The sequence below is a fragment of the Phyllostomus hastatus genome, unplaced genomic scaffold (genome assembly GCF_019186645.2).
Source record: "Phyllostomus hastatus isolate PE091 unplaced genomic scaffold, TTU_PhHast_1.1 phas_contig_524, whole genome shotgun sequence".
NCBI lineage: Eukaryota > Metazoa > Chordata > Mammalia > Chiroptera > Phyllostomidae > Phyllostomus > Phyllostomus hastatus.
Window position 1 is genome coordinate 1,227,729 of NW_025333900.1, and position 12,329 is coordinate 1,240,057.

Below are 12,329 nucleotides of genomic sequence, written 5' to 3' on the forward strand. Positions count from 1 at the left end.
ATCCTCCTTGGTATCTAGTACTTGGCAGCTCCTTTGATAAGGCAGACAGATAATGTCCCTGCTGCTGCCTCTGTTACTTGATAAAAAGTTACTTTCAACAGATGACTGAAAAGACTTTTTCCACTTTTTGCATTTTATATAATTTTGAATCTTGATCTGATAATATCTGTAATTTGGAGAACATTGATTTTTCAAGTTTGGCTGTATATTGGAATCACCTGGGCAATGTTTTAAAATGCTGATTTAATTAGTGTGGGGTTCAGCCTCATTATCAAAATGTTTAATGACTTTAATATTATGTGACTCTTAATACGCAGCAGAATTTTTTAAAACTGTTTGGGTGATATATACAGGGTCATCAGACTAGGAGCTAGAAGAGTGGCACCGAGGGACTTGAAATTGGGCTAAATTGCTTTGGCAGCTTTCTAAGGAAGGAGCTTTTCAACTTCAAGCTTAACCACTTGGCTGAACTCCTTGTGGGCTCTCAAACAGTGTGAGGGGTTTGCTTTGCTTTTTACTTCTTAGGAAATATGTGCTCAACCATGAAAGTCAGTGGTCTTCTTAGCAAGACCTTCTAGGGATAAAAAAGTATAATTACCCCACTTTTAAAAGCACAGAATTTGAGCAGTGGTCTGGCAAGACACAGTTCTCAGCTGTACTGGTCCAGGCTAAGTGACTCTGTAAAGTGACACCAGATGACATTAAAGGGACAAAAAAATCATTTAAAAGCCTTAGATGGTTTGGTGTGACGCATTCATTTTATTTTTATGTACATTTTATTTTCATGGTCAGTTTTGCTATCAAGGTGATTTCTTAAGGCAGAAACATTGTGCTTAGTTGATTCATAATTTAAAAGCATGTCAGAGCTTAAGTCTACTTTTCTCTTTGTGCTATCTTCCCAGAAACATGCTTTCTGAAATGGATATATGAACAATTTTACAAGATGAGGCACTTTAAATTTTATTATGGCTTATTCTGTTTCTGATCTTCTTTGCTGTTTTTGACTTATTATCACATTAGGTTAGGAGATTTTTTATGTCTTTTATCTCTACCTTCTTACTTTTCCCATAGCCAGTCTGGATCTTTATACAACCCTTTAAACCTTTTATCAAAAATTGATTACAACCTCTAGACAGATTTTTTGGGGAGCCCTCAAACTCTTAGCTCCCCTCCTCTATCCTTGGTACTTTTCCTTTCTCAGTTCCTTCCTAGCTATTGCCCATCTTGTATATTTGATTGATCACATGATGGATCATTCTAGCACCTCATTTCACTGAATTCTTTGTCCTTCCTTCTGGAAATATCCAAATACAGCATCCTTCTCCATTTCTTCATTCTGGGTTGCCAAACTTTGTTAGAAAGGATAACATTGCTCTGCACATTGGAGCCACAAAAATTCATGGGTTTCCACATTCACAGATCCCTGGTTGCTGTTCATCAGTGCTTTTGTTTTTCCTTCAAATTGGTCAGCTCCTCCATTCCCATCCATTACTTTGTCTAATTTCCACCAGTCTCTAAAACCTCTTAAACAAACACTAAACTCCATTTTCTTTGTAGACAACCATGCCTCTTATCTCAATAAAATTTAGGTAATTGGCTAGAACTCCCTCAAACTCATCCTTTCTATTAGCAGACTTCGCATCTGATCTACCACCGTCTTCCTTTTCTTTCTTTAGGCCTCAGAGAATCACCCGCGGATTGCCCTATTCAAAACCGACTCTCCACCTAGACTCTTGATGTTGTCTTCTACTCTCTGCAGAACATTGCCCCTTCATATCTTACACTGTTTCTTGTATATTTTCTCTTTTTATTGATTCCTCTCTTTGAATCTATAAACATCTTTGAAAAACATACCAAACCAAACAACCTTCCCTTGGCTATGTTTCTCTTTGATTCCCCCAGTTCTATCTTGTGGCTAATTTCTTTGGGGGTGCTTATTAGAATAACACCTGATTAATATGATGAAGTATATCTCTTTATATTCATCATTGAAGGTTTTTATTTTGTTTTTTTGCACTAGAGATATGATTTAATCAAGTACATTTTGTACATTATTTAGTTTACCTTTTCTGTCTCTTGTCCTGTTTGCTGTTACAGCTCATAGTATCATGCTTCCTGATATTGAAATACATACTTATTTGACACCCTTCTTAGTCATGGCTTTCTTACCTTTGAATACAGTTCTTGATGAAGATTGTTGCATCCTATTCACATGTGAGACTTGTCTGCAGTATGGATTGTTCTGCCTCTTTGTTCGCATTTTGATATTGGATTTTACCAGCTTTATAAATGGCTCAGAACTCCTTTTGTGTTACCTTGTGCTTTGTAACAGTTTAGGAAATGCTTTGATTAAGAAGTTGGAAAGAATTTGATACTAAAATCGACTGGGCCTGCAACCTTTACAGAAGGTAATTATGTGTTTCTCTCTGGTAACTGTCTCAGCTTCATCCATGGTTGTTATTCTAGTTGAATTTTTTTCTTCCTGGACAAGCTAAATGATCTTATGTTTTTCTAGAATTTTTAGTAATCACAGTTTTTAAATTCATTAGCACAGAGTTGAGTCTCTAATATTTTTCACTTTTTCAAGCAATATTTTTCAATTTTAAATATTACTAGTCTAGACTATCAATTTTGATGTTATTGTACAGTGTCCTCTTAGCAAAGACGTGGGTCTGAAGGGATGCACAGAACGTGTAACTGTAAGGCTAAAATGTGTTACTTATAATGGTAGATTTTTTTAGCTGATTTAGTGGTGAACACTAGGGTAATATTCATTTAGAAGAGCATCTATAAAGGGTTATGGGTATTGGATGCATTTTTAACATTACATCATTGTCGTATATTTAGTCTTATTGAAATAGCTCTGGTAGTTAACAGTAAGAGTAAGGAGCTTGTACTGATGTGTAATGAGGGGACGTAGGAGTTAGGCTTATTCAGCAGTAAAAATAGTACAGTCACATATGGTGATTTTTTTTTCAATCAGATGGTCTCTCAGTAAATAGAGGAGCCTTTTACAGTTCATTAGGATATACTTCATAGAATTTTATGATTAGCATTTTCACTTTGTGCTTCCAGGCCTAAGTGCTGTGGGAAAGTGTTAGAACAGAAAGGTTGGTCTATCAGAACAGCAAGAAGGACGATAGGCTGATAGAATTAAGGTAGAAATTATTATTTATTCATTTCAAAAAAAAATATTTTTCAGTTACAGTTGAAATACAGTATCATATTTGTTTCAGGTGTAGAATATAGTGATTAGACATTTATATACCTTATGAAGTGATCACCCCAGTAAGTTAATACCCTCCTGAAATCATACATAGTAATGACAGTGTTATTGACTGTATTCCTTATGCTGTAATTTACATCCCCTGGACTATTTGATAATGGCAGTTTGTACTTAGTCACTTTCAAGATAGAAATAATTTAAATTGATAGATTGAATGGAGTAATATCTATTCCAGTGCTTTCAGGGTACTTGCACAGTTTCCCAACTGTAGTAATCATTTATAATATTAAAGAGGATTCTTAAGTGAAACCACCCAATGCCAGTTTTCTATATGGTGCACAGGTATTCCTTTTTCTCTTTTTCAGAATAGATGAGTTTTCTTTCTGTCACATGGCTGGTTATTGTCAAGGTTTATATAATCAGTAAATTACTCATGGCCATCGTATGTCATTACTACTGATGTTCATGAGATATTTAGCTACAGACAAATAGGGTTCTACATGCAAGACTTGGTGGTGACAGAGAAGGGAGGGACAGGTTCTGAATGAGGGTGTTAGAGGAGGTGTCCTGAAGGGGGCAACTTGTTGAAAGAGTGTCACATAGCGAAGGGAGGGTGTGGGAGGGGCCTTCTGGGAAGACCTTCCCCTAGACTAGTCTTGGGGATCCGACAGACCCTGCATTAGGTGTAACTAAAGCAGAAAAGAAGATGGGGAAATGGGGACGCAGACAGGTTATGGGATCACAAAGAACATAGATGCCACACAGGGGAATTCAGACTTTATATTTACCATCAAATTGATACTAAAGTGATTGTTTGAGGTATATAATAATCTGTAAGCTCATCCAGGAGAGCTATTCTGTCTTTTTTCATCTCTAGTTTTTTCTGTTGTACCTGACACAGGGTAGACATTCAATGTAATAAAAACACACAGCTTTTGTGTTTTCATCCTAATAGTTCAGTGGGTTGATCCCCAAAGCTGTGATGTCCTGGATCCCAAGTCTCTCAAGGAGTGGTGCTCAGGCATTGGAGACGGTGTAGGAGGCTGCACATTTACCATACAGTGACAATGTGCAGAAAACATTTGCCTACCGACCATTAGAAGATTGATTTATTTTATAACATTATAAAAATCGCCTAGTCTTCTCAGAACCTCAAAAGACAAATTGTTTTCTAAGGGCTCTCGGACAATTTCTTTTTTTCCCTCAGTGGTCAGATTATGTTTCCCAAGTACTTTTTTCCTTTATTTGTAATGATTTATGGATGGTGAAAAAATATTTGGCACTGTTTTGTACACACAGAAGTTTTTATGTATGTAAGGCATTATACAAGATTGTTCATAGTCTTGACCATTAACAAATAATTTGTGTGCTTTATTGGAGGAAAAAAAACTATAAAAAGGTATACATTTCTAATAGTTGCAGAATTAAAATATAACCTATAATATTAGTACCCTCTCTCCTAGCCTGCCACTCTTTCAAATACGGATCCCTCTCTCTCTTAGGCAAAATTATGGATCCATTCCTGTGTTTCTGGGGTCTTTTCTAGGTAATAGTCCCAAGTATATTTAGTAAAAATTGATTATTAGAATATTAACATCTTAATTTAAATACAGTAAGAGCTCATTACAGTAAGAATGCTTTTAGATTTGCCAACATGGTATGAGTGTCCATTTTGAACCTATATTTATTTTTATTTTTAAGCAACAGCAACAGAAGAAATATTTATTTATAAATGTGTAGTTCTCTGTGAAATTGTTGCCTGAGATAACTGACATTGGGGAGGGCATGATGGAAGATGTTTTAGAGTCTGAGACCCCATCCCAAACAACATTCCACCCCTTACCCAGCTCCCTCTCAAGGCTTATAATGAAGTCTGTTGTTGCTGGGAAGTGTTACCTGTGGTTTGGTAATGGAATAGGGTAAAACAATGTAAAAAAAAAAAAAGATTTGTTGAGAACTGTTTGTTATATCAATGAATTTCAGACTGCAGGTTTACAGATCATTAGTGGGTTGTAAAATCAATGTAGCTGGGCAAGGCAGCATTTTTCATGTTGAATAGGAAAGGATAGAAGGTTGAGTGTGGGTAAGTTCATTTCTAATTCTGTATGCACATATGTAAGCATGTGTAATTGGGTAAAGTGTAAAATATTATTTCTTGCTCTGGGTCATAATAAAAAATGGTAAACAATACTTTTGAAAATTAATAAATGCTTGTGTAAACCAGTTAGGGGCATATAGTAAGTGACTACTTAATCTATAATTTTGAAAACCTTATATTTTACCAGAAGAGTCATAAAGCAAAGGTTAAATATAAATAGGACTTTTATTAAAATTGAAGCAAAGCTTATAATAATAGTTGTTTCTAAGCTCTCTACTTGAAGACCATGTTACCTGTTGAACTGGAGCTCCAGGTTTTAAAGCATTGAAGTGGATCAGTGGAGAGACATGAATCAGCTGTCTCTCACAAGCCCCCTGCCTGGGACCTGGCCTGCAGCCCTGGCACGTGCTCTGTCAGAGAAGCTAACCAGTGACCTTTTAGCTTACAGGCCAGTGCTCAGTTCACTGAGCCACACAAGCCAGGGCAAGAAAAAGGCAACTTAATTGAAAAATTTAAAAACAAAGATTAGATTCTTATGATCAAATGAACAATAAATTGAGGTTATTTTTGTAAGAATTTGTTATATTAAAGCACACACAGAAGTGGCCAAAGCTCAATATACTAAGTAAATAACAGCTACTCTTGAATGTGTTTTTGTGAATTTTTGTTGCTTTGAGCCACAATTGATTCAATTAATAAAAACTTTATTACATAATTCCAAACTATGTATATACATAAGCCCTTAAACGCAGTTATTACTACTATGACTATATATAACATATACACATATATTATGGATCTTAAGTTTGGATGAACTGTTGACATACAAATAATAGTGATTTTGTCTTTTATGTTTCTCAAGGACTGTGTGTTTAACTTATGTGATGTGTTTATTTACATATTGAATGTCTACAATGTACTTAGTGTGTTGCATTTTGAAAAAGTAGACCTTGTCCCTTTGTTACTTATTTTAATACAGATTTCACCCATGCATTTGCTATTTTTCTCTTTGAAGTAACATTACTGTTGAACACAGGATCCACTTTCTGCATTTAATATGTATTTTTTAGTACTGTTTTCAGTTTCACTCATTTCATGAGAAAAATAATGTGAAAATAAGAAAAATTATATTATTTCCAAAGATGTTACTATTCATAACTCTTTTTAAAAAAAAAACATTACCTAAGGATATATTTATTGATATTTTTGGAAGGGGGAGAGAGAGAGAGAGATAGAGAGATATAGATAGACAGACATTGATTGCCTGCCTCCTGTCTGCTCCCTGACTGGGGACCAACTCACAATCTAGACATGTGCTGTTACCAGGAATTGAACCTGCAACTATTTATGGGATGATACTCCAACCAAGCCACCTGGCCAGGGCTCTGTTCATAAATCTTTTATTTTAATTATATTTTATTGTTTATGCTATTATAGTTGTCGCTAATGTTCCCCTTTTGTCTGCCTTTACCATTCCTTCTCACCCCCTCAGGCAGTTCCTGACCATTGTCCATGGATCATGTATATATGTTCTTTGGCTACTCTATTCCTTATACTCTACTTAACATCCCCATGACTATTCTGTAACTACCAATTTGTACTTCTGAATTCCTTCACTTTTTTCACCCAACTCCCTGACCACCCCCTCCAATTTGGCAATCATCAAAATGTTCTCTGTGTCTATGATTCTGTCCTGCTTGCTTGTTTATTTTGTGTTTTAGATTCAATTGTTAATAAGATATGTATTTATTGCCATTTTATTGTTTGTATTTTTGATCATCGTCTTCTTAAAGAAGACCCTTTAACATTTCATATAATAGTGGTTTGGTGATGATGAACTCCTTTAGATTTTCCTTTTCTGGGAAACTCTTTATCTGTCCTTTGAGTCTGACTGGTAAGTTTGCTGAATAGAGTAATCTTGGTTGTAGTTTCTTGCTTTTCATCATTTTGAATATTTCCTGCCTACCCATTCTAGCCTGAAAAGTTTCTTTTGAGAAATCAACTGACAGTCTTATGGGGGTTCCATTGTTGGTAACTAGATGCTTTTCTCTTGCTCTTTTTAAGATTCCCTCTTTGTATTTAACCTTTGGCACTTTAATTATGTGTTTGGTGTGGGCCTTTTGGGGTTCATGTTGTTTGGGACTCTTTGTGCTTCTTGGAATTGTATGTCTGTCCTTCAACACATTAGGGGAGTTTTCTTTTATCGTTTTTTCAAATAGGTTTCCAATTTCTTCTTTCTCTTCTCCTTCTAGCACCCCTATGATGTGAATATTGGAATGCTTGAAGTTATTCATAAGGCTGCGTACACTATCATCAATCCCCATTGGTTTTTGCAGACAGAAGTTATAGAGATTTATTTTCCTGGCACTAGAATCCTGGCTGGGGAGCCTGGTGTGTGGTGGGACCCGTCTGTTTTCAGGATATCCCTTTCTGTTTTTGTTTTTGTTTTTCCCATGGGACCAGTCTATTCCATCTCCACCCCTCCTACCAGTCTTGATGTGGTTACTTTAATTCTGTAGTTGCAGTACTTCCATTCAGCTCAATTTCTGATGGCTCTGAATGATGGTGGTTCTATAGTTTTGTTGTAATTTTGACATAGTTGTGTGAGGAGACAAGCCATGTTTACCTGTGCTGCCATCTTAACTGGAAGTCTCTATTTATAAACCTTATTCTGAATCTAATATTTAGCAGGAAGCAAGTAAGCCACTACTATGGGAAATGGATTTGTCAGAATGAAAATTGTAGTTATTTTTGACCATTGCTGATATGTAGTGTCTAATATTTCAAGCTTGCTTGTTTTCTTTATTTGGCTCTGCCCCTCTGACTTGATTTGGCACATGGGGCGGATCAGTATACAATTGAAAGGATTTTGATCAGTAATTCAAAGGTTCTCTGAATTTCTGGCTTTTTCAACAAGAATAATGGGGGAAGAGGCAGGTAAACCAAAGTTTAAAGGGCCTGTGTGGGATCTGTGCTTTTTATTTATTTGGGGAAGGATGTCATTTGAGGGATTAACCTCTTCCTTGGCTGGTAGTGGTATTAGGTTTATCATTAGAGATTGTTTTGGGGGCTGATTATGTATGCCAGAAGGCATACATGACTAAAGTACAAATATTTTGAAAGCGTTTAAACTATACTTCCATGGACTATCTAAAATATCATATAATTATTGATGCTGTATTTCAGTACAAAATAGTATCTTGGGTATTTTATAACTTTTATAATTAGTACATAGACCACTGTATTTAAACTTAGAATTGGTTACTGTCATAATCATCAAATATGTATATCCTCATAAAATTTAAATTAACTGTTACCAAAGTAGAACATGTGCTAATTTACAAAATCCAGTTACACCCAAAGCCTCAGATCAGAAAGCTATAGGCCCTCATTCACAATAAACTCCCTTTCCTGTCCCTTCCTTTCGCAGCCCTCCTCCAAGTCTTTGTTAGTTATTGCTTCTGGGTTACAGCTCATCTTTCAAAACTTCATGCATATATAACAGTTCTGTAGTCATTAGTTATTTTAAAAAATACCAATAAACATTTATTCTCTTAGTTTCTAAAGAACAGGACTTCTAGAGTAGCATAGATGGGAGGTTTGCTTGGAGTTTGGCTTGGAGTTTCTCATGAATATAGTCACTAGTTATATATAGTATCTCTTTAATGTAGTATAATTTTAAAAGGGAACGTGTCATTACGTTAATAGTTCATACATATTTGATAAATAATTCATTCAACAAATATTATTGCTGTGTATCAGAAACTGTTTATAGGAAATATATTTGTTTTACTATATTATTTGTAAAAATGAGCTGACTTATTAATTTTCTTTATTTTTCTTAGATAAAATTGAAGAAGCACAAAAAGAACTTAATGGGGCAGAAGTGTCAAAAAAAGGTAAATTAAAATCAACCCCAATATAAACTTTATTTTTATAGAGATTCCTATATATAATTGCAGCATTTACTAAATCAGTGGAAGCAAATGGCACATTTAAAAATCACTTTAAATTAATTGATACCTAAAAATATATGGACTTTGCTTTATGAAATGTTTTAGCTACATAGCCTACTTTATGATTGTTTCCCACATGTTACTATATTGATATATTGCTGATGGGAGTGTGGTGGTTGTAGGAGTAGAAGCGCAGGCAGGAGTGAAGGCTGTTGCAGCTCTTTTGAAAGCCTGTGTATGAGACTGTCCCACAGCAATAATAAAACCAGAAAACTGGATGCTGATGGCTGTGTGTATGTATGTTCATGTGATGCAGTATATTTTTGAAATGGCAAAAACCTAAGACAACTGAAATAACCTAAATGCTAGTCAGTGGAGGAGTAGTTGAAAAATTATAGTAAATTCATATGTTGGGATGTTACACATTTTTTAAAATGTTATTTCAATTGATAATTTGTTGCTAAATGAGAAGAATGAAATTGCATTACAGCACGTAGAATATACAATTTTTTGTTCACTTGAAAGCACACATGCACACATGCATGCACACACATCCCTTATGTAGGACTTGATAAAGTTCAAAGAGATTTATTTACAGATACCTGAACAATGTTGTGAGAAAAACCTGAGGAAAATGATAAATTTTTATTTAAATGTCTTTGTGTCCTTTTTCTAGTTACAACTGGTATAATTTTGTATGACATAGAAGTTTAAAGGCAAAAATTGGTTTTCATGATAGAAAGCATACTGATTATTCGTCCAGGTGGTAGGAAAAAATACCTTCAGTGTAGAATGGCCTGTGGGAAGGGGAAGACAGTGGGGTACATAGTTTACTCGTTATCTGTTAATGAGTAAAATTGGTTAAGACAATATAAATTTTTTTACGGCATTTATATTTCATGATTTTTTTATTTCTTTGCTTCTGTTATATCTTCTATTATAGTAGAATATTTTGACAGTAAATTAGCCATGTAGGATTTCAGCTGAAAGTCTTTTTCTTAAGTGTCTTTTAAATCTAGTTAGGCTCCTAACTATTGATTTTAGGGGGTATAATTTCTGCCTGTCCAGGTTCTCCTTGGACCAGGTTGTGAAACCTCCAAGATTGTTTGGGGTTGGTATGAATAGTAACGCTGTGATGTACAGTGTACTGTGATGAAGTGTCCTCCTTCTTTGTCCCCTCTTCCTATGCCTTTCTTCCAAAAAATCTATCAAAGGTCCATATCAAATATGACCCTTTAATGACATTGTTGCAGAAAAGCAAGTATAGAAAAAGCAGAGATATCACCAAAGCCATGCTGTGCCTTTGAGAGGTTGGCTAAACATCTATTCCCTGAATGGCTGTAAGTAGCATTTAAGGTACTCAGGCTATGACAGATCTTAAATTTCGGTTTTTCAGTCAGCCTTTTTCACATCTAGTAATGGTTTAGAGCTGCTTCAGGTAGTAAAATAAATGTGTGTTCACCTTCCTTTTCCTTCTTTCTCACCCCCGTGGCAAAGAGTTTTTGAGAACAGTAAACTAAATGCCCAACAGGAAGGAGGAAACGGAACAAAGGTTCTAGAAAAAGAAAATGGATAATGAGGTTTAGAATAATTTGGTGGGCTTCATTTGGCAGGCTACACTTACTTAAGACCTAGGATGGATTCTATTCAATTCACTGCTTAGAATTACTATTTGGCCTTCATTTTTACATACATGTTCTAGGCAAATTGAAAATAAAATAGCTTTTCTCTTCAATATAATTAAGGAGTATTATCAGTTTGTGTTTAACAACACGAGATGAAAACTTTTAGGAATACAGGTGTTGAGATTTCTAAGATTTTTGCTTGCAGAATGATTTTGTTGAAGTTTATTTCTTCCTTTGAATAATATACTTAAAAATTTAGAGTTATTTATTGTTTTTATTGAATCATTAAAATGATTCATCTAGGATTGATCACTTTTTCACTATTTTTTCCACATGCTTTTATTTCCCTCTGCAAGTCTGGCTTTTTTCCTACAGTGCCCACAGACAGCTCTAAGGCTTTGTCTCCGTTGTTACATACTGTGGTCCTTAACTTATTTAAGGCTTTTTCTCCCCTCTTCTTTTTGGTAACCATTAGGACAAATAATTTATCTTCAGAGGCACTTAACATAATGGTAGGCTCATGTGAAACCTTTTTTTTTCGTTATTGATAGATTAAAATAGATGTCTGTCCTGTTTTCTAACATTTTAAGGAAAGATTAATCTGTTTGTAATATGGTGTCAGAATAACTTCTTTTGCCCATTACACACCAACAGTGTATGGAAGTGCACTAAATTATGTTAGTGTACTTTATTTTTCTGCTTATGAATGAAAATCAGATGACGTTGATTTATTTATTTCAATTTTAATCAATTTGGGGGAAAATACAGGATGCAACATCCATATAGTTCTCCAGATTGTCATAATATTCTTCCTCACAGTGCTATTTACTTGTCCTTAACATCCAATGTGCTCAACACTATTTCTGAAATTTTTGTGCAGGCTTTAAATAAGATAGTAAATGTCACAGATATAGTAATGGGAGGATAGGTGTAAGATAAACTGGGAAGAAATAAATAGATTTACTAGAAATTTTTATCTCTTGAATAGACTTTAACACTTAAATTTTGTCATACAATATTGAAACATGAATATATGTAAGATATGAAACTATAAAGCAAAGAATAACATGGTAATAATCTTTGATTCTAGCAATTGACACGCTGCTAATACTGTTGCATAAACCTGTTGCCTGTCGTGATTGCTGGCCACTGTCTGTGCTGTAGAGGTGTTCATTGTTCTCAACTTAGTGGTCATCATTTTAGTGCTTCTTAAAATTACTTACGTATTCTTAAACAATATACTTTTTAGCTTTGGCTGAGTTTGAGCTTGAATAAAATTATGTAATTGTGACAGCTTTTTCACTCAACATTGTTGCTAAGATTCATGCATGTTGTTGGATGTATTGAATAGCCATTTCCTTTCACTGTTGAATAATACTTCACTGAGTGAAATGATTTGTTCCCCTATTCTCTTGTTAATAGAT

The 12,329-nt window shown here is 34.8% G+C and overlaps 1 protein-coding gene across 5 annotated transcripts in view; it reads left to right on the top strand.

The window, feature by feature from the left end:
- Positions 1 to 12,329, top strand: part of HIVEP1 (HIVEP zinc finger 1) — a 146,101-nt gene that overhangs the window by 67,145 nt on the left and 66,627 nt on the right. For all 5 annotated transcript variants that reach the window (XM_045847034.1, XM_045847035.1, XM_045847033.1 and 2 more), the window contains exon 3: positions 9,170 to 9,223. In XM_045847034.1, coding sequence (XP_045702990.1) covers positions 9,170 to 9,223 — 54 coding nt within the window. The remainder of the gene's footprint in view (positions 1 to 9,169; positions 9,224 to 12,329) is intronic.